This window comes from Micrasema longulum, unplaced genomic scaffold, assembly GCF_059751315.1.
Source record: "Micrasema longulum isolate JH-2025_06_02 unplaced genomic scaffold, ASM5975131v1 h1tg000501l, whole genome shotgun sequence".
NCBI lineage: Eukaryota > Metazoa > Arthropoda > Insecta > Trichoptera > Brachycentridae > Micrasema > Micrasema longulum.
In genome coordinates this window covers 160,344-187,459 of record NW_028277698.1, presented here as the reverse complement: position 1 = coordinate 187,459, position 27,116 = coordinate 160,344, and the positions used below count along the sequence as shown (strand labels likewise).

Below are 27,116 nucleotides of genomic sequence, written 5' to 3'. Positions count from 1 at the left end.
CCTTTTAAGCCGCTGATAGTGAAAACAAATATAAGAAAAAACAGCCAGCAGTCCTGATCTACGAATGCTATGAAAGTGGAGAAATGAGATACGTGGCGACGTCTAATTGGTATGTAGAGACATTGATTTATTAATTCATTTATTTATGCAAGTTTGTTTTTCCACGTACACTGAAACATCTAATAAAAAATACTTTATTGTATTATTGGGATTAGTACCCCCATTGTACCCCGGGGGGTGGGGCAGAATGGGTTTTTTTTTTTTTTTTGACACAATTTAAAAAAAATAATTACACATTTAGATTCGCGTTGTATTCGGAAGATTAGTGAATTTTTCCTTTCATTCCCGCTCCAAATATCGGTCGCGTTATTTGTATTAGAGCCCGCGTTATATTTGGGTTAATACGGTAATTTTTATTACGAAATGAAACATTTTGCTATATTGTGTTTTGACAAGAACTGAATATGGAATTTCTTTAAGTTTTTGTAAATTAATTTTTAACAAGTTCAATAATAAAACTTATGAGTGAATGCGAAAATAAAAAACATGCATGTTCTAACTAGCATCCTAATTGAAACTTATTAGAATATATTATGTATTTAACCCTTATACTGCTAAACAACGATATATCGTTGTTGTTAATCCCTATCATAAAGTTCTTACTAGACTAATGCTGACGTCATAATCCCCAAAAGGGTAAATGAATTTGGGAACTGCTTGTTGCACTTAACCGTCAGTGCTATAAAACATTTTCAAAGGATAAAAATAACTTATTCGACGGGTTATTATTTTGTTTCATACCTATTTCAGCCCTACGGAAAATTTAATGCAAAAAATGTTTTCTTACGCGCAGTAAAAATTTAAGCATTAAATGGTACAGCAAAGTTTCTTGAAAATTAATAAAAAATAATTAAAAATATTTTAATGAAAACGAACTACTTTGAACGACGTCACTTGTTTATGTGAATCAACCAATGATAAGAGGGTTGTGGAAGATTTCCGGTTTGCTAATCATCAATGGACCAATCAACAGAACTAACGGAGAAGAAACGGAAGAGAACTTGCGACGTCACACGCGGATTAATGTCAGAAATACAAAACTTTAAAAGATCGTAGCGCTGATAATACGATACATAAAAATTGAAAAAAAAAGCTTTGTCTATTAATATTTTTTTTTAAAACCACTAATCATCCTCATTATAAATTTACTTATGATGTTTAAATTCACAGTGCTTTTATGAAAAGAGAAACGACTAAACACAGGAAACTTCTAGCTAGTCGGGACCCGAAACAGTGAACTTTTTTACATTGCAAAAATAGTGGAATAAAAAATAAATCAATGTTAATAGTAAGATTTTTAATCACTTATATGATATTTGAGGAAAATAATTATTTTCGATGTTTTCCCCGCTATTAAACCCGATCCAGTGATTACGAAAATATTGAAGTACTTCCGTAATGAATAACTAATTGAATACTTTACCTTTAATATAATAACTATTATCTAGTGAGGTCCCTATAATAATAATAATAATTATTATGGATAACTTATATAGCGCCATTTTCATAATATAATACCTCAAGGGCGCTTTATAAAGTGATTATATAAAGATATAAATTTAATTTTAACTTTAACTTCTTAATTTAAGAAAAATAATGTACTTTTTCATACTAGTTTTCCACCACATGCTAAGAATTTATTCAAATGATTTAGAGAACAAGTAGGTTTTAAGTTTCTTCCGAAACATCACTTCACTCTTACAGTTTCGGATTTCTGCTGGGAGAGCATTCCATGCCGTAGGGCCTGCGACCGCAAATGCACGTTCACCGAATTTAGTGCGCTGTTTGCGTAGAGGTATAATAACTTTTCTTTTCGATACATCTACGGATGTAGCTGATCTAAGCGTAAAACGTCTGTCAGCTAGTTCATCTGGAATGCAGAGTTCCCTTAGATATTCTGGAGCAAAGTTGTGCAGTGACTTATACATAAGCCAACAGAGTTTGTATTCCACCCTCTGTGGAAAACGTAGCCAGTGCAATTCCCGAAGTAGTGGAGTGATATGACTGAATTTAGAGATTCCGAAAATAACCCTCACTGCGGCATTTAATACAGCCTGTAGGCGAGTCATTTTATTCATTGGTAGACCTGCGTAGATACCATTACAATAATCGACTCTAGACACTACAAACGCATTTATTTATTGACGGGCAGCATCAACCGGAGAATTTTTGCGTATGCATTTAATTTGTCTCAGCTGGTAGAAGCACGAACTTATCGTTCTACTAATTTGAGCGTCAAGAGAAAGAATGAAATGCTACACTGTAAATAATTTAATGCTGACAAGCTGAGATTTCTGGCTGAAGCCATCCATAGTTGTTTCATTTTAGATGGATTAAGTGTTAGTCTATTTTCAGCCATCCAGTTTCCTATTTTCTCAATGCATCCATTAATCAAATCAACAAGCACATTTCTCTCGCTCGGTTTACAATAAAAATAAATCTGCGTATCATCTGCATAGCAGTGAGACCACAATCCACATTCTTTGATAATATTCTCTATATCTTTGGTGTACAGGAGATAGAGGAGTGATCCGAGTACTGATCCTTGGGGTACTCCAGTAGACACCTTAAAGTTAGATGAGCTATTACCCTTGAACACAACTGCATATTCTCTTTCATTAAGATATGAACTGAACAACATATGTGCCTGATCACGGATACCATAAGTTTTTTCGAGACGCTCAAGCAAAATGTTATGGTCTACAGTATCAAATGCAGCACTCATGTCCAAAAGAGCCAACAACACTAGATTACCAGAGTCTACCGCCGTTATAATGTCAGACAGCACTCTTATCAATCCTGTCTCCGTAGAATGAAAACGTCGGTATGCCGATTGCCTTCCGAAAATAATGAATTCTGCTCGATATAATTCCTATATCACCGGAAAACCCCATAATTAACAATATAAACAAATAAGTAAAGAGCCATAAAACATAAAAATAATTCACCATGGAACCTAATGATTGTCAATTAGGACATTTGAATATTAAAAAAATCATTTGTTAATTTATTATAATGCGTACCCACAGTAATGGGAAATCAAAATGTTTTAGCTGTTCATTAGGTAGTAATTATTACTCTACTAACAAAACGTAGTTATTACTATACAAACTCTATTCTACAAACTATTCTACAAACAAAACGTAAATGAGATATATCAGCTCGATATTGATCCAAAAATACTTCAGAAAAAGCTTCATTGATTTCGTGCTCTTCGTAAGAGTCATATTATAAATTATTATCACTATCACTTAAAAAATGATCGTTATTGTCTAATTCACTTTCGGAATAGGTTGAGCTGCTAAGCCTCCGAGTTTCTCGGTGAGGTACTATTATTTCTTTATCACTTTCACTATCCGTATCATTTTGAATAATATAAATTGTGTAAATTTATTCACAATAAAAAGGACGCTTTGCAGAGTTAAATTGTTAGTTAGAGTAACAAAGTAAGATTAAAAATATATATAAATGTAAAAAATATGTAATTTACCTCAGCTGTTTGTAATTTCGGCAACTGTTGTCTATCTCGCTCAATCCATTATGCGTGAACTAGCTATTAGTGAAACGGAATATTTTTCTTAGAAGAGATATCAATTTGTGAGACAGTTGTACAAAAACATTATTTTTTTAAATTAAAATTATATTATAACAACTACCAAGAAATAATATCACTTCTTAGTACATTTACCGGTTACCTTTAAGTTTCAATCTAAATAACTCCCTACAAACATTTGGACATACTCAAAATATTGTTGATTAAAATAACTCGCATAAAAAATTTAAAGTATTTTTAGGCATTACCTAGGAGGTGAAATAGTTTATCCAGATGAAACTCACCGACATCAATAAAGATTTCAGCTCTTTAAATTTGCAAAAGTCAACAGATGGAAGAGTTGAGGTAATGTAAAAATAATCATGAATGTGGATGTGTGATACTCAGAATAGTGAATATTTCGCAGTGTGTAAAGTGGTCATTTAAACCAGCCAATGACCGATCATAAGTCCTATAAATGCCTAGACTTCCATATTTCCTTGGCAAAAATGTTTTCCCTCTCTGTTGCAACAAATTTCAAGATATATTTTACTCAATTTTTGTTTAGCATGCATTGATGGAAGTGGTAGGTTTGATAATATATAACAGAGCACTTTGCCCCGCAATCAACAAAAAAAACTATCTATATATTAAACTCATATATATAATTATTTAGTTTCAATAATAACTATTGAAACAATGCGCCTTGAGATTGCTGTACGAGATCAGTTTTGTTTGTTTTTATTTTCAATTTCTTAATTGGGGTTTGTCAACCGCTGTACGAAAATTGTCTATTTGCGGCACGAATTGTCTATCTTGCTCACTCCATTGGGCTTAAATTAGATATTTATGAAATGGAAGATTGCTCTTGGAATTGCTATTAATTGATAAAACAGTAGTGTGTTTGGAAAACAACATATTCGATAAAATAATTTTTAAATGTATAAATAAGAGGATTTCTGATTAGATTCTTGAAAAACTGCGTAGCAGCCTAAGGGTTAACTGAGTCTGTTAATTTTAATTATTCTATTAAGAAATAGACGCAGAGTAATCACGACAATCATCAAATGAAATTATATAGGCAATGTAATATTTGCATTACATCAGGTAATATTTTTTTATTATTTACAATGACATTTTACAATTGTATACTTGTTTTTTTTAAATCCTTTGCTTTACCCTTTGTTCTTCACAGATTTAGTAGAGTTTTTGAACTCCTTTTTTAATCATGTAATTTATAACTTGATAACGATTATATATTTTTCTTGTGTTTTAAAAAAAAAAACTTTTTATGCCTAAAAAAAATATTTGTACAAATTTGTACGGCGGGGGAATTGCCATATAAAGTTATTTTGAAAAATTAACCAAAATCCACTTCACAATCAAACCATAAAAGTATTTGAAAAAAAAGAACATACTTGCCATCATTGTTATATTATTGAAGTTTGTAAAGGAGTAGTAATTTAACACAATCAAACGGGAGACAGCTTTACGCAAAACTGATCCCCGGGAGTAATTTTTTTGAACTATGTAAATACTTCAATAATGCCGTAACTACTAAAAAAAAGTTCAAATATGTACAGACAGTGATTAGTTACATAAAATGCATTCTCATTTAAGAGATATGTGAGTTATTTATTTCACCTGGACAAATTTTTGCCGTCAGGGAGCAAAGGGTAAATGGTATCAACTGGTTATTGTTATAAAAAATTACAGGCCCCATAATGATTACAATAAGCGGATTCCACCATACTGAATTGATATGATTTATTTAGTACTGATAAAATCACTTGCAAATCACTCTTTGCTTTCACAAGTTTATTTTGCATGCTATTAGCATGAGTACTTAATGTGCAACTTTACGTTTTTGTGTTCTCAGAAGGAATTGAGCCCAGAATAATCCGAGGATAAGGTCTCAGCTATGGTACAGCTTGTCAACTACTATTTTAAAAAGTCGACAACTCTTAAGGTAGGATTACATTGTTGTGTCATGGTCGTGGAGTGGTATGATGAGTAACTATATGGCACATATCCTTCCTTCTATGGCATAGTGTGGACAGAAAAACATCGCTTTAGTGTGGTGTCGTGGTGCCACAGTACTAAATACTGAAGTGTTTGAACATACCTTTTTTAGTAGTGCTAATGATTAAAACAACAAAAATTTCAAAAAATAGGGGAAGTTTGTGATAAATAAAAAGCTGGGAAATTCGAATAACAATTTTTATTCATTGTAAAAACTGTACAATCCATGATAGACTTATGCAATATGGACCACTCGCAAATGGCACAATAATTATCTCATTTTGGACATTTACAAACATTCTAAGAAATAATGTAGAATACAAAATGCTGAATTAATCGTTCACATACAAAACCGATATAACAATAATTACTAGGTATATAAGATTAAAAATGTTAGCGGCGTTAACGCTAAATATGCTAAATATGCGGTAGAACTTTATTAAATATTATACATTTTTCTTATAATGAAAGTTAGGCAAAATAAAATAATGGTCGACTTTTAAACCAAATCAGTGTGGATTTTTATTAACATACTTCTAATCTTGATCATTTGGTTAATACTCTTACATGACATTATTGTCGCCCACATACACACAAGTTTAATATCATTATGTAAATAAATTAATAATTTGACCATTTTCATTTGTTCGGAAGTGGTCCCTAACCTACAATATTCATTCATTAAAACTTCCATCATACGGTCCGGTAGAAGATACATTATTTGTTGGAGATTCATTCCATTTTGTGTAAAATATTTTAGATATTAACTGTTTTCTTAATTCGTAACATCTCGTATCTCCGTATAATGAACTAATCGGCAAAATAAATCTGCCAACTAACTGCAGTCAGGCTATCTTGTCAATGGGGATTAAAACACAATAACATAATAATAAATTACTCCAAATTAGTCCATTAATAACTAAATAAAAGGTAGAAGCAAAGTATAAACATACAACTAACATACAGATGCGGAAAATGTCTAAAATAAATTAAAGAAAATGCAATGCCATAAGCACCAGATATGAAATAATAAGTTACAACATTCATATCCCTGTCTCACAATATCATCAGTTAGAAGATATGTTTTAATTGCAAGATACAATATAAGGCCACTTTTACCATTTAACATGATCCTTACATATAAAATGTGTATAAACAAAAGGCAGAAATAATATACCCTCGGTAGTATTTCATTCAGAAAGATTCTAGTTAGATATTTCACGACCGAGGGGAAACTATTATGTTTCAAAAGCCGCTATCAAAAAATGGAAGACAATTTTAAGTTGAAATTAGAAGGGAACTTTTCAGTTGTTTGTAATATGCGTGTATTATTTATCTTAAATTATATTACAAATATTTGACATCAATAATTTAATTCTTAAATAAAATAGATTTTGGACAAGTGGGATTTAGAAGTTGGAGCTTGAATTTAAGATATCCCTGTAGGTGTAAATAAAAGGATTATTAGTTTGTAACCTTATTAGTAGATTACCAATAAAAATGAATTAAATCTTTGTTACCCATAGCCATAAAATATTATCATATTTATGTACAGAGATAATTCAATAGAATTTTAATTTATACAAAATCAAAATACAGTTTTGACACATTTTCAGACATATATTGTATAAGTTCGAGTAAGACATTTTAGTAAAAAATACAAGATACTTTTTTCCTTACATACACTTGAAATTGCTTAAGATTTTAGACAACATTTTGGGCCATAAAACATGTTTCAAAGTTCGGGAATATTTTGTTCACTGTTGAATTGTTACGGAGCCATCCGATGTGTAATGACGCGATGGTTTGATAATAACAAGTGCAAATTAGTGAATAATATTCACAAATCACATGGGACGGGTGAAGTTTGCGGGGAACATTCCTTTTTCATTGGTGCCTTCCTTGATTCCCATTAGCCAACCTTCCTCCTGTGAAAATATAGCGGAATTAACTTCACATATTAAAATGTTATACAAAACTATAATATTCATGCTCTGAAAACTTGGAATGAATTAGACGAGTTAAAAATACACAAACACCTTTAGTAAAATGAGCGGTACTTTATGTATTCGTTTGATGTCCGTGAAATGAAAGTAAAGTATGAATTTTCAATACAGAATACCTAGGCTTGAGGAAATACATTAAATTATTCTGATTTCACTAGGAATCGAAACCAAGAGGTAGTGTGTTGTAGTGAATAAAATATTTTTTCACAAAAATTACGTATTCATAAAATATTACATGTTATGTATTCATTAAATTTAAATGACAATTTTAATGAATGGATGCATTTGCTTTGCACGGACCACTTCTTCTTCTTCTAAGTTTGGCTTTGTTTTGGCCAGTGCAACTCTCATGTCATTTGTTCAATATAATCTGTTCCGAGATTGTGTCTTGACCGTAGTAGTGTAGAAAAAGCCGTCTCACACTCATAGGTGGTTGCGAATAGAATCAAAACTCTGAGAGCCATCTTTACAATATCAGGATAGGACTGTGCCATTTCAATCCAAAAATCACTACAACACGTTTAATGGGAAACATGTTTTGCATCCCCATCATTGTATAAATTGTCCTCCAATAAATGTGTTCGTTTTACGCGGTTCTACTGAAACAACTTCCGCGGTCCCCTAGAAAACTACAGACTTCAGTTTGAGAACCGCTGTTGAAGACAGTAGCGTGCATTTCATATACGCAAATAAGCAGTGCCTACCCTATTTGATTATCATAAAATTATAAAAATTCAATATAAAATATGCAATAAAATATGAACCGTTGAGCATAATCCGGTTAGTATGTCGTTCCAACTGGTGTGCTGATATTGGCCAGCAGTGTCAAAGGCACAAACTCAAAAAGACTGCTTTCCTTACTCACACGGCAGATCTTTTATTACTCAAAAAAATGTGCCTGTATGGGTTCATATACATTTTACTTTAGTTGACAAAGCGTCAGTATCACTGATTTTTAGGGAGTGCTTCATATTAGAAAGACAATAGGAACACATTAATCCCATCTTGTAGTTTCTTAAATAAATAATAGGAAAATACGCTAAAAGATCAAACTGATTTGATTACACATACGTTTAAAAAAAGGTTTACAAATGAAAAGAATAAAATATTTACTAAAATATAAATACCACAATTATGTAAAACCAGACAGTAAGAAGTTTTACAAGTAAAGTAGAGAATTGATGGAATAATACCAGAACAATTATCAGCAATAAACAAATGTTTTGACTTCCCTGTATTTGTAAAAATTAGAAAAATTTAGGAACCTGTTCTTCAGGATCTTCATACTCCACAACCCTGATGGTGTCTCCGACCTCGAAGGAGAGTTCATCAGCGTCCTCTCGAGTGTAGCGGTATGTCGCCCGTACTCGGTACAGAACCCCTGGGGGCAGGTTCGTCAGGGTCGCTCCTGAGTCAACAGAATAATTCATTTATATAACAGGTAGCTGAGAAACACGATATCAAAATGGTGTAAAGATTGGGAGAATTTCAAGTAAATAATAGGTCTTTTTTTAAAAGTTTTGTTTTGCATTTTATCTAACATAAAATTATTTTTATTACATATATATATATTTAACTTTAATGCGATAAATATTCTGTTATTTCCTACCTTTAGATGCAGTTGAGCCAAAAATAGGAGTGATTTAAAAAACTTTAATCTTTATATTTTCACTAAAATCGAATGCTACTGATTTAAATTCATAAATAAGTCAATGCTACAAAATTTATATTTTTACTAAAATAAAATGTTTCTTTTTTGTTGTTAAACTTATCTTTTTTCGGTGCAATTGACCACTATACAGCTTATATCAACATTATTAACTTTAACATGATTTTCTTATTTTAATTTTTAAATTCTATTGAAGTGCTAACCCACTACGGTATGACAATGCTACAAATTTCGTACATCAGTACATAATTATATGTACTACTGTACAAACTATTATATTCTGAGTTTTCTTTGTCTCTGGCATCTTAAGGTAACTTTTAAAATATTTATAGAAATAAGTTGTTTTACTTTCATACATCTTTCCTCGAGAAAAAAATAATTACTACACCATAAACAGAAAATTTATTCTCTTCTCCTTTTTCAAAATGTTTCCTTCTCTGTTGCAACAAATTTAGTAATAAATAACTCCCTAGGGAGGAGATACAGCCTGTCTGAAAACATTTGGAAATACTCAAAACATTGTTGAATCAACTAACTGGTATGAGAAGAAGTATACAACTGGAAAATTGTTTTCAGGCATTGCCTAATAAGTGAATTGGTTCAGCCGGATGAATCTTACCCATATGATAAAGGTTTCAGCTCTTTTACTTCACTAAAGTCAACAGATAGAAGAGTTGAGGAAATGTGGATGTTTAAACATAGGCAGAATGGTGAATGTTACCCAGTGTGTAATGTGGCAACTTAAACCAGCAAATAGCAGGTCATAAGCCCTGTAAATGCCTAGACTTCTATATTCTCTTCTCCAAATGTTTTCAATCTCTTTTGCAACAAATTTAGTTCTTAATAACTCCCTAGAGAGCCTATCTGTAAACATTTCGACATACTCAAAACATTGTTGAAAGTTTATGTTTAATTTGGTTAATAACAAAATATAAATTTTACCAAAATTGTATATTAAATTAATTAATTATTAAAATATGTTAATAAAACACCACCGATCAATTATTCTTATTACATATATGGGAAGATATACATTATTTTTCGTATTGTCAATGAAGCTTCAATAAACAAATAATAAAGTTCTTTTTGATCAAACACCAAACATTCTCACAACATAATTTAGCACGCATTTGATAAAAAAGTTAGTAAAAACAGAAAAGCGCGATAAAAGATGTTGGGAATTAAAATATTTTAATTAAAAACGGACAATTTTTTTGAGATAGCAATAATTACATAAAGTCATGCCACCCTGTTCTGTGTTAGATTTATGAAATCATTAATAAACATTTTTTCATTATTTTTCTTAAAGTCATTTATTTGTTTGTGTATTGCTACTTAACAATTAATTTGATTGTGCGTGTTTGTCTACTTCCTGGTGTAATAATTACACTATGTATAATGATGACATTCAGTTCTACGGGAAATTGAATATAAGAAATGTTATCTTTCATGTAGTAAAAATTAGAGAAATAAATTGTATGTCAAAGTTTCTTTAAATGTATGAAAAAATTTATAAAAATGAACAACTTTAAATGACGTCACAAGCTCTTGGAAATTCGATAGTGGTGTGATAGCGCCCTTGAGGTATTTTATTACGAAAATGGCGCTATATATGTTGTCCATAATAATAGATTTCCGGTTTCTGGGACGCCAACCCACCAAAGAAAACAACTCACCAAAGAAAACTAGTAACCACGCGTACAGAGTAATTAAAAAAACATAAAATTAAAAAAAAACTGTAGCCATGATCATACTATACATAAAAAAAACAAATATTTTTTACTGAAAAAAACCACTGAACTTTTGTATTGCTGGGATTATTCCTGACAATGAGCATTTTACTGCAATATTTTATTGACTGCCTTAAATAATAAATGATGCCGCAATTGGTATACCGAAACAGTTTCCTATGGACCATTGGGTGGTATGAAGTAAACTTTCATGTGCACCATATATTTTTAAACAAGAATCACAGCTGTACAATTTTTAAAAAGAATTTCAAGGCTTTTAAAAAGTTTTGTAATCATTTCGGCGAATTGATCATGTACAATCAATTTAATCCCAGTCAGTGAAGAATTCACTTCCCTCTTTTCTCAATCCAATGAAGTACATATTATGTACTTCTGGATTACCTTCTTTCAGCACAAAGATGCTAAGGCTACCAGATTTCAGAGAGCTCCTTCGGGCAGCTTTTCTCGTTTGACAACGAGCAAATTTTTCGTGTATGTGGGCACCACCAAGGAGACTTATGTCCTCAGATGCGGTGTGCGGTATGTGGTGGGCAAGCTGTACAATTTTTAATTAACAAAATATGTGCATGTTTTCAAATTGAATGGATTTTGGGTTTATCTATAAATTCTTGTTTTTTAAAATATTATTAGTGGTGACCGGGCTTAGATTTCAGGTTATATTGAGTTGCCAATCGATTGCCAATATTATGCAAATTTGAATGAGATTTTTTTTAAGATGGAAGACATGTGGATACTTACCAACGGGAATATCATAAAGTTCCTCTACATTTTTATTATTGTTTTCCTGCGGTTTGTGCGTCCCATTACCGTTGACGATGGGAGCGGCGACGGGAGTTTCCACTTCCGAGGGGACGGGTTTGGGTTCCGGACTGGCGGGGGATTCAGGAGGAGAGATTTTCTCAGCCACGGGAGACGATTTTTCTGGTGTGGATGGTGAATTCTCACCCCATGCGGCTGTGAAAAGGGAACAATAAAGCCATTCCACAAACAAAAAGAAAACGACACTCATTACACGCAGGTAAAGGGTGTATTACTAGGTTAGAAGACTGCCCAAACTTGTGGAGCTCCGGGATTAAGTCAGTAAAACATCGCTCCAAAGATTAAACACATTTAGCAGCTGACAAAGAACATAAAAGGTTTTCTTAACAAGTAAAATTTTAAATAAGTTATGTACAAAGAAAGATTCTTCAGACGGTCAATAAATTTGGCAGTAATTTTTAGTGTATATTTGTTATAGTAATAAAATAACAAAAGCGTCTGTTGATGAGTTTCGTTTTATTTTTACAATGAACATTGGTGTGACGCATATATTTAATAAGGCAAGCAAACAATATAAAAAGTAACTCTATTAGGCGATCCTGTATTAAAGTTACATTAAAATTTATACATTTTTATATTATGTTTATTTAAATAATCAATTTTGCTCGAAGAAAACATATTTACGAACAAAATGTAGGGTTTATAATTCCCGGGTCGGGGTGTGTACCCAGTTAAGTCCAAAATTGTAATTTTGAGATAAAGCAAAAAAATATTTTTTTTAATCGCCACGTTCATCTAATTATAGTTGTTTGTTCATGTGAAACAAATAATGATTTATGTTATTGACATCTAATTTTATGTCCAACATGCTGACTTATTAATATATTTCATAACGTTTCGACAATTAAAAAAAGTTGTGGACTTATCTGGATTGGCACAAAATCTAACTTAATGGACTTAACTTACTACACACATCAATTTATTATTTTTATTCAGTCAAATACAAACAATATTTCTCACCGATACTACCAACTCAACACGGGACTTTGATTCCATGGAATTGGGATTTGTGTCTCAATAAATTTTACGTGAATATATAGAGAATAAAATAAAAATAAATAAATACCGTGCGAAAAATACAATTGCACGTAGGACTAATTATGCCTGACTTAAGTCAACAAAATTGTCATCTCGTAGTCCCGTTTTATACACCCCAAAACTAAACCGATTTTGTTTTATTTTTTAAGAAAGTGTCATTACCTTTTCTGTTTTTCAAAATTATTTTAAATGTTTGTTTTCTGTACATCCGAAGACGGCAGATGGAACTGGGCGTTTATAAGTGTTTTTGAATGGTTCTAGTTCCCATAAGAAACAATTTATCAATGTAATGTGTAAAAAAATCACTGCTCTAGGTGCCATAATCCAGGGTGAAAATACGGGAATATGTCCGCATTTCATCTTAAGAAGATTAACCTCTGGACTTAACCACATCGAAAGATAAAAAATCTCATTTTTACTATTTTGTGACTTATCTGACTACTCACTTCTTTGACTATTTTTTTAAAAATCTGAAATACGGTAAAAATGACACTTTGAATACTGAAGTTGGAATATTTTAATATTGTGAAAAAAAGGATGTTAAAGTAAACTTTAAAAATTAAAAAAAAAAATTCACCATTAGATTTTTAATGTTTTATGTTCTTGTCCAAGTTAAATTGAAGATAAAAAATTAAAAAGTAGTGTTCAATAAACTTAGGATGTCCTGAAATCCTTTGAATGTCAAGATGAAGCATTTGTTAATTGACATGTTATATGCAATGTAAAGAAAAATGTTGATTAGATACATAATATAATGGTGAAAGGAGGTTGCTTACGTTGTATGGTGTTTGTCGGAGTAGCGTTTCCATTTTGCGAGTTGAGAGTATTGGACTTGTTAGGAGATGCAGGGGGTGATATATTGTTGATCTGCTTGGGTAAGGTTCCTAGGATAGGTTTCTTGATGGTGTAAGATCCACGCTGACTGTCAGTGGCCAGTTTGTCTACAATTGCTTCCAGCTCCGAATATACCTGGAATTTTTCAAAAATCGATTAAATACTTACAGAGGAATATTTTTCTTTCATGAAATCAACATAGGTAGTAAAAAGTAGTCGGGAATACAAAATATTTAAGGAAGATGTAAAAATTACATTCATAATTATTTTTTCATTCATTGAAAACACCGTGTATTTTGTAATTTAAGGAATATTTATTTTTTGAGTAAAAATAGAAAGGACATCATTGTTAGACATCACTGCCCATTTGGTACACAATAATGGTTTTTTTCTTCTTTTAGTAATGGGGAACGTTAAAATATATGTGCATTAAAATTGTATTTGATTCCGATACATATTTTTTTTAATAAACTTAAATAATTAATTAAAAAATACAAATGAAAGTTTATGCCGTTTTATAATAAAACTACAGTAAAACATCATTTACTATAAATATCTACATTTTTTCCACTGTTAAAGATTAGTAATGTAATTAAATGGATAACAATAAATTATACAGGTATTCAGTATCTAAAATTGTGTATCAATACTTGAATCACAAAAATTGTTAGTTGCAAACAGTTTTAAGTAAATAATTATCATCAGTGTGCAGTAAGCTCTTATATACGCACGTAAAATGATTGTTTTAGGGGACCCAGTACAGTGCATTAAAAAATACTTTGCAGATCACAGATATGATTGTCAAAAGACTAGAGATTTTCCTATATGCATAACTAAATTTAATGTTTATAATGTTTGTATGAATGTTAAATAGTTAATCTAACCTTTCCTGTCTCAGAGTGGAAGAGTTGTTCAGCGGCGAAGAGTGTTTGCAGATTGGTGACCAGAAATAGGACCCTTGAGTCATAAAGTGCCGGGAGCTCATCATGGAGCTCTGAGTTGAGGATCTCATAAGTTCGCTTCGCTTCTTCTAGCTGCTCTCGACCCCGAGTTATCTGAAAATAATTTAAGGTGATATTATAATTAAAAGGAGTCTTTAAAATATTTAAATGAAGAACATAGTAATTTAATAAGTAAGATAAAAACACTACACATCAGCAAGTCTCAAAACAAAAACAATATTTCTGATTTTCGTAATTCCTCGGTTAATTTTTATGTTGACCACATTATCTTATGAATTGGAGAGAATATAGAAGTAGTAAATAACTAAATGTCAAAGCATTTTTTATGGTTCTATGATCAAATACAAATAATAATTACACATTGAAATATTTAAAAGGGAATATTATAAACAGCATAATCATAGCTTTTGTAAGAACAAAGAGTGAGGCTAGGCACAGTTTTAGGGGGAAAAAACACAATAGATTAAAGTTGTCGATGTTTAATATTTTAAAATATCTGATTGAATGTGAGATAAATGTAAGAAGTGTAGGTATGTTGATTGGCAACAATAACATAACTACAGTATCTACATACCCACATATTCTGGCAGAGCGATTCCACCAATGTACTAGAGTAAACAGCTAGAGTCATTCCTTACAAATAAATTACTATACCGAATCTGGGGTTTTCACTCACTACAAAAGTCAAAGTATTTTATCTTACAATAAATATTTATCAATTGTATTATGACTACAGTTGTTGATTATCTAAATTTCAAGTAATCAGTTGATATACCCCCGTGGCTGAATATCTATAACTAGATGTCGATAATGATAGTAATATAAAGGAAAGAAAATAAAATACATACCTTTACATCGTCTCTCTTTTTAGCTGAATTTGCCTGAAGTCCTTGAAAACTGTGCCTCTGACTGTCATAATCTACTAATTTTCTTCCGCGCTTGTCTATCTTTTTCTGAAATAGAAAAACAAAAGATCACTTAAGCATATTTACATTTAAATGTATTCATTGTTCGATCTTGGAGTATATCAATGTATGGCATAAATAAGTAATAATACGCTATATCAAATTTTATATGAAACTTTTCTAAAGATAAACAATAAGTATTATAAATGGTTTGATCGTATTGTAAGAAAACAAAATCTTACTATGTCTAAAATGCACCCTCATCGTTCACACTTAATTTTTTTTAAATATTTGAAAGTCTGGACAAATAAGAAGATCCCTTCACTCTTTTTATCTTATTCCATAGTAAGGTGATCAATCTAGAACCCTTTTGGGTTCCTTTTACATTCCGCGCTACGATAACTCTATTTCCCTTTTCTTAATACTTAACGAAGAAGAGTGATATATAAATTTGTTTAGTTCCTTATACTAGACGCATAATCGCAACATCATTCCCAAAACACAGATGAACACAGCACTAGTACGTAGTACATATAGTTCTGTGAGTGAGGTACACATACATTAATACGATTTTACCAAAAATATACATCGGAAAGTCACATTGTATGGCCAATGTCAAAATCAAACTGTATATATGAATTTTTTAGTAAACTTTCTACTTATTAAATCTTCCGAGAGAAACTTTGGTTTTTATGCCCCAATGTCCAGATTGTATAGATTAGTCAATTCATCGCACAACTTGGGAGTTCTTTGGGACAGATCTTCCAGCCTGTCATAGATCTCTCTGTCATTAATACAGTGTGGGATGTAGAAGGATTGGCATGACTTAGTTCGAAGTTCTATATGTAAATTGCGGTTTTTAAATATAATGATATCAAATTACCACCCTTGTATGAAAAAAGACTTGATTTATTGGGTCCAAGTGTAGTATTTAGTTAACATGATAAAAATAAAATAGGAATTAATTAATTAGTTACGTAAACCTTGACGAAGAAGCTTGTTTGCTTTGAAACCGGTCGGTGGAAAAAAAAATATAAAAAATTAGTGGTTAAAAAGTTGTTTTACTTATTTTATTATAATTAATACCCGTTATTTTATTGTCCTTGTTTGTCTTTGCTCGAAGTCTTATATGTAGATGGTATTTTATTAACTTATAACCCATTATGTTATTGTCGTTGCTTGTCTTCGCTAGATGTATTTATGTTCCATTTCTTCAGTTTCTTGTATGTGTTTTTGTTCATGGAAGTGTTGTAAATGTGTAAAGGCCTTAAATGTAATAAATAAAAATAAAATATGTATCGATTAAGTTGATTTACCCTGGTTTCAGGGAACTGTCCCTGGTAGGTGTTGAGTGGAATGAGGACCTGGTCTCCCAATTTGTGGGAAAAGTCCTGCCACAGCATCTCCATGTTCTGTGCCTGTGCATACAGCATTTCGTGTCCCGTCCATCCGCTCTCGTAGACCTCTGAGATGGCCTCCATTAGGGACTTGGATGCTGTTTGCACCGCTAAAATGGCAAAACAAACTCATAATTAAACGATGCTGCAATAACTTATATTTACACTAAACATTTAACACTAATAACAGGTGCTGTGGCACAGTTGGTTGGACGGCTAACTGAAGATTTTTTCTCAATTGGTCTGGCTGTTGTGGTGTATTTTTCATAACTTCCTTCTAGATTAGCGGGTTATCCCGATTAAAAAGGTCACTGGGAATGAAAACTGACCAACTGTTAGATTTTTATGGGAATGCAATAGAAAAATCAAGATAAATTCATAATTATTGATAAACCATTAATTACACATGAAAATACGACTATTATATACTTTACCACTTTTACATGACTTATACTGTACCTACATTAATTATGATATTAAAAAGAATAGTTACTGAGTAAAACACAAATAAAAATATCAATAATTTCGAAAATATAAAATAAAAAAGAGTAATTTATCTGATAAGTCAAATGTAACGAATAAAACAAAATTAATAATAAGAAAAAGAAATGTTACAAAGGATTCGGAATAATGAATACATATGTCATTGCGGAAACTCATTCTTAATATTTTGAGAGGGTTTTTTAAAACTTTTTCTCCTTCATATCATTATTTTCATAAGTCCCTATCCACACCTAGTGGTGCATAGGGGACTGCATTGGCAATCCAATTGCGGCGTATCTAGATCATTTTTGTTACATGGACGCTAAGGTAGTCAGTCTTATGGTTCAGGTGCCAGTCCGGGAATATTAAAATATTGCAGTGTAAAAGCACCTTTAAAACCAATATTTCATATCCACCCTGCCAGGACCTCAAGAATGGTAGGCGAACGCGCCAACCATTACACAAGGAGGTGAATTTATCTCCACTCGATTACCCTTTTTAGAATTTGTGCCTGAGAGAAGCCATCGAGTAAAGAACGCTCGTCCACGGTTCTGGTTTTTTTTACAATAATTTCTCCTTCGCGGTAGTTTAAGTGGTTATAACATATGCCACAACCTTTCTACAACCACTTTTTAAAATTTTCCATGCCGTAATTAATAATATGGATGTCGCCGCCGAACAGTTAAATCAGCCACTTAACAGAGTGGCTAGGCAAATGCCGGCATTCACCGGAATGGCTAGGCCGTCCATCGAATGAATAAGGATAACACAACATTCAAAGTGTTGGCTGGTTGTAAGCTAGCCCTTTGGAAACGGCCGAACCAAAAACCGCCGAGTTAGGTTGGGTTAGTTTTATAATAACTTTTTTTACTTAACCAAGTTATGCAAAGGAATAATTATGAAGTTAAAATAATAATTAAGTAAAATAAAAAAAAAACAGTAAGCTTAACCCACCCCAAGTTAACCAGACTTCACATGGTAAAATAAATCCATTATTATTGTCATATTAAAATGAAAGAGGCTAAGCGACGTTCAACCCTTTAATCAAATGTTCGTTCAACGAGCAGCCTAGCCATGCCGGTATTTAATGAGCAGCCTAGTCGCTCTGTTGAGTGTCCGATTCAACTATTTGGCAGCGATATGGATATCAAAACACAAACAACCATCACCTCTTTATTTAATTGGAAAATACTGGAAAAAAAATTTTTTTTTTTTCGCAATAGGAAAATATCACTTTTTTTAAAAACAATTAAAAATAAATAAGGGTCTATGAAGTACTGTTGAGTAAAAAAAAAATTTTTTTCTACTATAATACATAAAAACAAAAAAATATGTATAATTTTGAATTCTCGTGAAAACGGTCCATTGCATTGGCCACGCCCCTAATACGTCACGATTCGTTTAAATTTTGAACTTTGTTTATGACCGTTACAATTGAAATAAAACATTGTCACAATTGTCAAGGCCAAACATCTCGCGTTTTTGTAAAGACATATTTTAAAAAAAACATTTATTTTAAATATTTTGTATGAAAATATTTCACCACATTGACTTTGAATGTACAATTAGTTTTTCTTTTTCATATTTTTATCGGTATTCGTAGTATGTGATATGAGGGTATTCCACCACAAACGGAAAACTAGTTATTGATGCCAAAATGAACTATACATAGAACATACCTACCTAAATAATAGCGTAATTAAAAACCGTCTCTAAATCTTGCAAAAATCAGATTTCAATTATACTACTTGACACCGCAAACTCAGCGTTCTCCATTGAGTTAGTGAAGCGTAATTCTTTTTTAAAAGTTTTTCTCAAATATCTCAGTAACTCCTTCAATGGAGATTTCTGAGTTTGCTTCTGATACCCTCATATTTCCCCATTGTCGCCCAAGCACACAAAAATGTTTTTACACACCTCTTATACATCTTATGTAGTTATTAAATTCCTTCTGCAGTCTTGTGGCTTGGTTCTGCTGCCTTGTGAAGTTCTGCAGGTGCTCGTCAAATATGTCATCAGCAGTGCGGTCTACCTTGCCCAGGTTTTGTAAAATCTGCAATAAAAAAACTCTCTCTTAATTCTATTAGAGTGAAAACAGAGAAGGATTAAAACAATATAAATAATATAAAAAATAAACATCACATAGAATTTAATTTACAGGACTAAACAAAAAGTCATTTAATGACTACTTAGGTTTATTTTTATAAAGGTAGCTGAATATTTAAAATTAGAATAATTAATTAACTATAAAATAAATAAAACAACTTTGTTTTTAACCACGAATTTTAATTTTTCACCGACCGGTTTCAAAGCAAACAAGCTTCTTCGTCAAGGTTTACGTAACTAATGAATTGATTCCTTTTTTAAAAAAAAAATTCTCATGTTCACTAAACACGTGGACCCAATAAATCAAGTCGTTTTTTCCTTACACGGGTGGTAATTTGATATCATTATTTTCGAAGTAAGACAGGAGAGGACTGTCCACGTGTAGTATTTAGTGAACATGATAAAAAAAAAGCAATCAATTCATTAGTTACGTAAACCTTGACGAAGAAGCTTGTTTGCTTTGAAACCGGTCGGTGAAAAATTAAAATTAATGGTTAAAAACAAAGTTGTTTTATTTATTTTACTATAATGAATAACCACAAAGTTAGTGCTTCAAATATAAACTTAAAATTAATTAACTGTTTTTTTTTTCTAAAATTAAAATGATATTGACATAATCAAGTAATGTGAGCAAATTAATAGAGTATATTTAAAGGGAAAATGGTACGCATCAATAAACTCATTTTTAGCAATTAAAAGTTCATAACATCTACTTAATTTAGTTATATTTTTTTGCGGAATACTAAACAAAAATGAATGGATAGTCGAAATACATACACACACAATAAATATAGTAAATATTAAGTTTATGATGAAATTCAGAATAAAGCCTTCATTGTATGCTATATTGGGTAGTATATATATTTATAATACAATCTCGTACGAAAAAAAAAGTAATTAGTACATGGATATCAAAATCCAAACAACAGAATCGAAAGTAGTATTACTTATATTGTACAAAACGTATATGCCAAACAATAGATTTGGATAAAATCGGCCTTGTGTTAAAATATACGAATTTGGTTATTGTTGCCGTTAGCATTTTGCTTAGGAATTATTTTTACATTATTTTATGTTACGCAATTTAAAGAACTTTAAATGATTATTGATTATCATATTTTTAAACAATTATTTAGAATTTGAAATTAATCAGTAGGTATATAAGGCGGACGATGAAGTTCAACTCTCGGCTAGGTTTGAACCGGTTATATCGGTAGTAAGTACACAATAGCATAACAGTTTTTCTAATACCTTAAAATTAAATTAAATTAAATAGCAAAATATCCATTTATTCATTTATTATACGCCACAAGTGCCTTTTACATTATAAAACATAACATTATAATGAGTTCAGTTATACAAAAATAAAAAGCAATATTAAAACATGGATATAAAAAGAAAAATATATGTACATATATGTATGTCAGCAGACAAAAGATATAAAAAAGTCGGTATATTATGAACATAAAATGAGTTAACTGCAGATCATTAGCATAAGTAGCTTTTGCAAATTAATCGTCAATCGTTACTATTGAAAATTACAAAATATTTATAAAAATATGATTTGAATTCATATGTAATTCATTTATATGTGTTTATCTTTTAACGCTTGTTGACTGGTTTAAATGATCACTTTATGTTCGTGAAAAATGTACCATTCTGCCTATATTTGAACATCAACCGATGGAAGAATGTTTAAACATAACCGAATGGCAAATGTTAGTCCTTAAAGCGATCACTTCAACCAACGAATAAATGGTCATAATAAGCCCTGTAAATAAAATAAAAACATAATCATGAATTCCGCACCCACACACACGCACCCCCATACACACACATTGACATACACACATAAACATACACACACATGAAAACAAACGTCGCACACACACATGAAAACAAACGTCGCACACACACAATGATGTTAACTCTTTCCTTCAATATTATGTATTACTAGATTAAGAGTGGGTTTTTTAATTGGCATTGTGAACATACATTGTTTATTTATTGTTGTGTAATACATAGTTCTCTAAAAATAAAATATTTAAAAAAATGCCTTAAATTTCGCATTCTTTTCTCAAAAAGGTTTTCCGTCTCTATTGAAATATCTATGAATCCTGAAAAAAAAACTTATCCGTGTGAGATATCTAACGTAATAAGAAATCCCTCGAAATCCCTTGAACCGGGTTGTGGTCCCGTGTAGTATTATGGACCAACGGACCAAAGGTCTGAGGCTCAAATCCCACTCTACCACAATTCGATTTCCATGTTTCCAGCACAAGTTATTTACGAATTTTAAGAAATGGTCTGAAAATATACATATTTGAGTAAATAATAAGAACTAAAGTATTTATCTTTTATTTTTTTTAAAAATAAAACGCTTGTCAATCCAGCATTTGAGTACTTCTAATAGAGTCAGTAATATTATCCGTAAATATATATTTGGATAATCTACCCTTTTTATCAGAACCAAAGCAAACAAAATTGATTTTGCTTGTTCTACTAATAATTTAAAAGGAGGTTATGTCCTGATTATTTTTACCAAAACACAAAGTAAAAACAAAGATCGACAAAAAATGGGCATAAAGAGAAAAAAAATCAGCGATTAAAACCGCATTTAACAAGAAGCTGTATAGATTTATAACTACTTTGACACGAATGCGAATGGTCTGACCCAATATAGTCTACCTGTCTCGATATCTCGAAATGCTCGAATCTGAGTAATTATTTCGTCGTCATCTGTAAACGAGCGCTTGGACGGGGCCGCCATTAGCCTGGAAGGCAGTAAACAATCTGGTTCTCATTACAAAGACACGGCAAGACACTTTTCGATAGTTTGTCGATATAGTCAACTCGAATTTCAATCCTAAGATTAAGATATTCATATGTAATTTTCAGTTACCTCCCTCGGTTGCGCGATCTTAGGAATCTTTACCGACAAAATTTCTAACAAATATAAATTTTATATAAACATAATTATTTACAAAAGAATACGAAGTGATCTAATAAAGAAGTAAGAATAATAAGTCAATGAAGCCACATATTTATTGAACCTAAAATTACCTACCACAAAAACGTAAGCAAACGAAATTTAAAACCGAGATAAAAAAATAGTTTTCTCGTCTACCAGACCCTGATTACAATGAAAAAGTAGAGATTTTTCGAAGTAATCGGAGTCAAACGAATTAGAAGTGCTGTGTTGAATACTTGCATAGTGATAAAAAAAATATATTTTCATTCCTGTCTTATATAGTGCGGCACTAATTACAAAACTATTTGTTAAAAGTAGGTACGATCACTTAATATCGGATGGAACTTTTAGTGATATCGACGAATAGAGGTAAATCACTTAACGTCTTTTGTGATGCGGTCCTGATAATGCTGAGAACCAGTGGTTTCTGTGGGCGGCAGGTTTAGCGGCATCCTTATATGGGCTGGGACCCGGTGACGCCATCTCGCTACTTGAGCGCCCATTTTGATTCGAATTCGAATTTTGATTTTGAAATAGCGTACGACGGCGCGGGCGGGATTTTATTAGATGAGAAATGTGGCGGGTGGACTATAGAATTTAAAAACCATTCGCAAGAGTCTTTGACAAGATCTTAATTAGAAATATCGTTAAAATTTTAAGACCATATAAGAAACTCAATTAAGAATGTATGTACATAATTCGAGTATATAAGGAAATTGCACGTGGCACGAAATAACGAAATCAAGACCCCCTGAAGATGAAAAGCAATGGAGCACTAACTCAATTTTCTATTCCTGCAATACTGGATAGGCCGGGTCGAGGAAAAAAAGTACTTTGCTAAACGTTACGCTACGGCGGCGGCGGCGGCAGGAGAATGATTTGTTTAGTGCCAAGTAGGTGTACGTACTTTAATAATACAAATAAGTAATTACAATTAAGGATTTATCGATACGCGCATCTGCCGATAAGATATCAATATCTATAGAAAAGCAACTGGGATATCGATACCGATACGGATAGTGAAGGTAAAAGGTAACTGTAAAAAAACACAAACTAAATTGTTTACATAGATTTAATTGACTAAAAAGACACAATAAAACGTAATTTTAAAATTTAACTATCAAACGACGTATACAAATTAAAATTAAATACCCAAATAAGGTATTCTAAAGCGCTAAACTCGAAACGTATCGATATATCTGAAACACCGAAATATCGATATTGGGTGCACCCCTACTAAAAATCATAAAAGGTCTAAAAATAAATAAAAATATTCGCGAAAAAATTCAAGAAAATTCATGCTTCTTTTAAAGGAGAAAGCTAGGTGTTGGGAATCTTAAACCATTAAAGATAAACTGATCTAAGAATCCAGCCATTAAAAAAACAAAGATGTTCGTATTTTACGATGAAAGAATCCGCTGGATGTATGAGGTAAATAAAAAGAATCGTGTGAGAGGCGACCGCACTCAATTTTGTGTAAATATGTGAGGTACCACACCTTTTTATAATATTATATTACCGTTAGACGAATAGTTAGAGGAATCGGCATATGAAATGGAAGATATCGATGAGATTATCTAATTATCATAAATTGCCCCGGTTCATCATAACTTTTGTTTGCTGAGTATCGAGCGCCTTTGTTTCTTCAGACGTTATCTAGAATGCGCTTATGAACAAAAGTACTGAGCCAAGGTGTTAGATTGACACTTCGTATCGAAATGATTATCAATCAACAAATTAATGTAATTGAGATGTGAAAAAATGATGAAACGATTTTAGTATGTACATGCAAAATAAAATTATTTATAAATAAATATTTCTTAAATACTCGCCAAAAAAACAATTATGAGCAAAAAGCCAGTATAGTTTTGTATCATTACGTAATATGAATAATACCTATATTGCATTTGCTAGAAGGAAATATACTTTTCTTATCTGCGACATTCGAGAACAATAAATGGGTTCATTCTGTCGACAAAATCTTAAGCAAGGCATACAATTTCTTAAGGCCCGACAAAATGGATAAAGCGAAAATGTATTTTTCTGGAGGCAGACATTGGAATTAAAATATTTTGTTGTTAGCAGTAAGCACCCAATAAAAACGAGTGACCGTGAGAACAGTACTCGTAAGCACATAATATATTAGTACATAATACAGTTAAATGAAAAGATTACCAAACATAAAAATTAATGAATTATTTCAGTGTTACTACCTAATTGCTTTTCCGCTGTTGTAAACATGAATGTTATTTACTTAAGCGGGTCACGACCCTGTTTCCTCGGCCCGATAGACCATTTTCCTGACGATAGAGAAGCCAGAAAATTTCTGCCATTTGCTAGAACTAGGTGAAGCTTATTAGAAATAACAACCCGATAAATAAGCTTTCGCAACCCTTCTCTATTTTGTTATAATATACCTGAATAAAGAAATAAATTTAAGCATATCACGAAACAGAAATCAGAAATACAAAATTTTCCTCTATAAGTCCGCACTTAATTAATAGAAAACTATCTGGTAAAAAAATATTTGGAAAGTCTATTCTTTAATTTTTACAGAAGAGTTGTTAATTTTGTATTAACGGAAAAAAATGTGAATGATTTTTTATCAGGTATCGAGAAGTTGATTGACTGATAAAAATTAAAACAATATTTTGATTGATCAAAAAAATATCTAAATAAAGCATGCAGGTGTTTTCTAGTAGGCGAAATAATTTGAAGGAAATCTCACCTCAATCAGTAAAGGTTTCAACTCTATTCATTTGTAAAATTAATGAATCCATTTTTATTGACCACTCGCATTAAAGTAGTGTTTTTGTAACTATCCGCGTCACTGGATATAATACTGTTCTCTATGTTCTAAATTCCTGACTATATATTACTAAGACTGTATTGATTTATTACATAGTTATATTTAAGTTTATCGTCTCTCAAGCTAGGTGACCTTATCACCAAGAATGTTTTTGTGAGTGAAGATTAGTTGGAGCTGGTATTTGTTGTAGTCGACATCGTGTGTCAAGTGACTCAGTTAAGGTCTCATTGTGTTTCAATTGTGTCTTATTATAGTTCTATTCGAGCGCCACTACCTTTATACTTCATATAACCCTGGCTAATGGACAATACTGAGAATTGAGATAGCATAACTGCGGTACCTAATTCTTAAAATACGAAAAATAAAAATATTATAAACATATTTTTATAAGGAAACATTTTTTGTGTCTAAGAGAATTATTATTCAATTAAGGCCGGTTGCATAAAAAAACCTAAATTAAATCAAACTTTCTTTTTCATTATCGGGTTGAGTAAAAAAAAGTTAGCCAATAAAGCAACCCATGTTGGCGTGTGAAAGTGTATGTTTTATTTAAATCCTTTTCTTCTTCTTTTCCACATCCACTCCTAAGTGGAGCATGTGGACATCACCAGTTGCCTCCAGAAGACCCTATCGCCAGTCAGCATTTTCTCCCACGTCAATCGAGCTCCCCATAGTTCCGCCGAATGTAGTCGAAATATCGTCATTGACGGCCTTCCAGGACGGCGTGAGCCTGCAGGTTTAAAGAAGAGGCAACTTGGGTTTAGGTTCTTCTGAGGCATGGGCAGCACGTGTTCGAGACAGGTCCACCGCCGCATCCTCAAGACACTGGTTATAGGAGGCTACTGCGTCCATTCTCGGACTCCAATGTTAGTTGTAAAATCGAACCACCTTATACCCAATATTCTTCTCAACACTTACTCTCAAAACTCAGAAGTTTGGTGTTCTGAGCGTTGGCAAGGTGCCAAGATTCGCACCCATATAGGAGTACTGGCATTATACAAGAGTTAAATAATCGGCATTTCGTTTTGACCGAGTATAGACTAGAGTTCCAGACAACACGCATCATGTTAAAAGTTGCTCCAGCAGTTCCTAGGCAAGTTGCGAGCTCTTTGCGCATGCCTCCATCCTCAGTTATGTGAACTCCCAAGTATTTAAAGCTGTCAATTTTCTCGATCCTCTGTCCATTATTATAGAGAGCCTGATCAGGGTCAGGACAGGATTTGTTGCAAATAATCTAAGTATTTTTTAGACGAGTAGAATTTTCCTGCAGTTTGTCAACAATTTCCTAAAAATCACCAACAGACTTTTCAAGAGGAACCGCATCGTCGAGTTCACTTATGGATCGATCAACGCTCCGTTATTAGTACAGAAATATGATAAATATAAATGCATTTCAAATGTTTAATTTTCATAATATAAAAATCACGAATGAGATTTCCATATTTACTGACATGGATTTATTACGCAGACAGAAGTACACAAGATTATAGAAAATACCCACTATATAGATTATACCTAATATATATTTTTTTATTCATTACTGGTATTTATTATTATGATTAACGTCTTACAAATAGGTCACTAACTTTTAAAAGTTGAATAAAAAATGGTGACAAAAGACTTAGCGATAATACTTACAAGATAAGTAGGATTAATAGTTCCCATTTCTTATCAAAGTATAAAATGCAGTCATTTGACATAAACGACACAAGTAAAAGACATATCAACACGCCAATACCAAAGACATTTTAT

The 27,116-nt window shown here is 31.9% G+C and overlaps 1 protein-coding gene across 3 annotated transcripts in view; it reads right to left on the bottom strand.

Annotated features, from left to right (window-relative positions):
- Positions 1–5,798: 5,798 nt before the first annotated feature.
- Positions 5,799–27,116, bottom strand: part of Amph (amphiphysin) — a 120,878-nt gene continuing 99,560 nt past the window's right edge. Inside the window, exons 2-9 of one of the 3 annotated variants that reach the window (XM_088227358.1) lie at positions 19,396–19,531; positions 16,915–17,105; positions 15,542–15,646; positions 14,616–14,786; positions 13,674–13,866; positions 11,779–11,994; positions 8,886–9,028; positions 5,799–7,542 (exon numbers count right to left, since the gene is read on the bottom strand). In XM_088227358.1, coding sequence (XP_088083484.1) covers positions 7,462–7,542; positions 8,886–9,028; positions 11,779–11,994; positions 13,674–13,866; positions 14,616–14,786; positions 15,542–15,646; positions 16,915–17,105; positions 19,396–19,531 — 1,236 coding nt within the window. In that variant the 3' untranslated portion in view covers positions 5,799–7,461. Of the gene's footprint in view, positions 7,543–8,885; positions 9,039–11,778; positions 11,995–13,673; positions 13,867–14,615; positions 14,787–15,541; positions 15,647–16,914; positions 17,106–19,395; positions 19,532–27,116 lie in introns of all 3 variants that reach the window. The other 2 variants (XM_088227357.1, XM_088227359.1) reach the window with 2 other exon arrangements.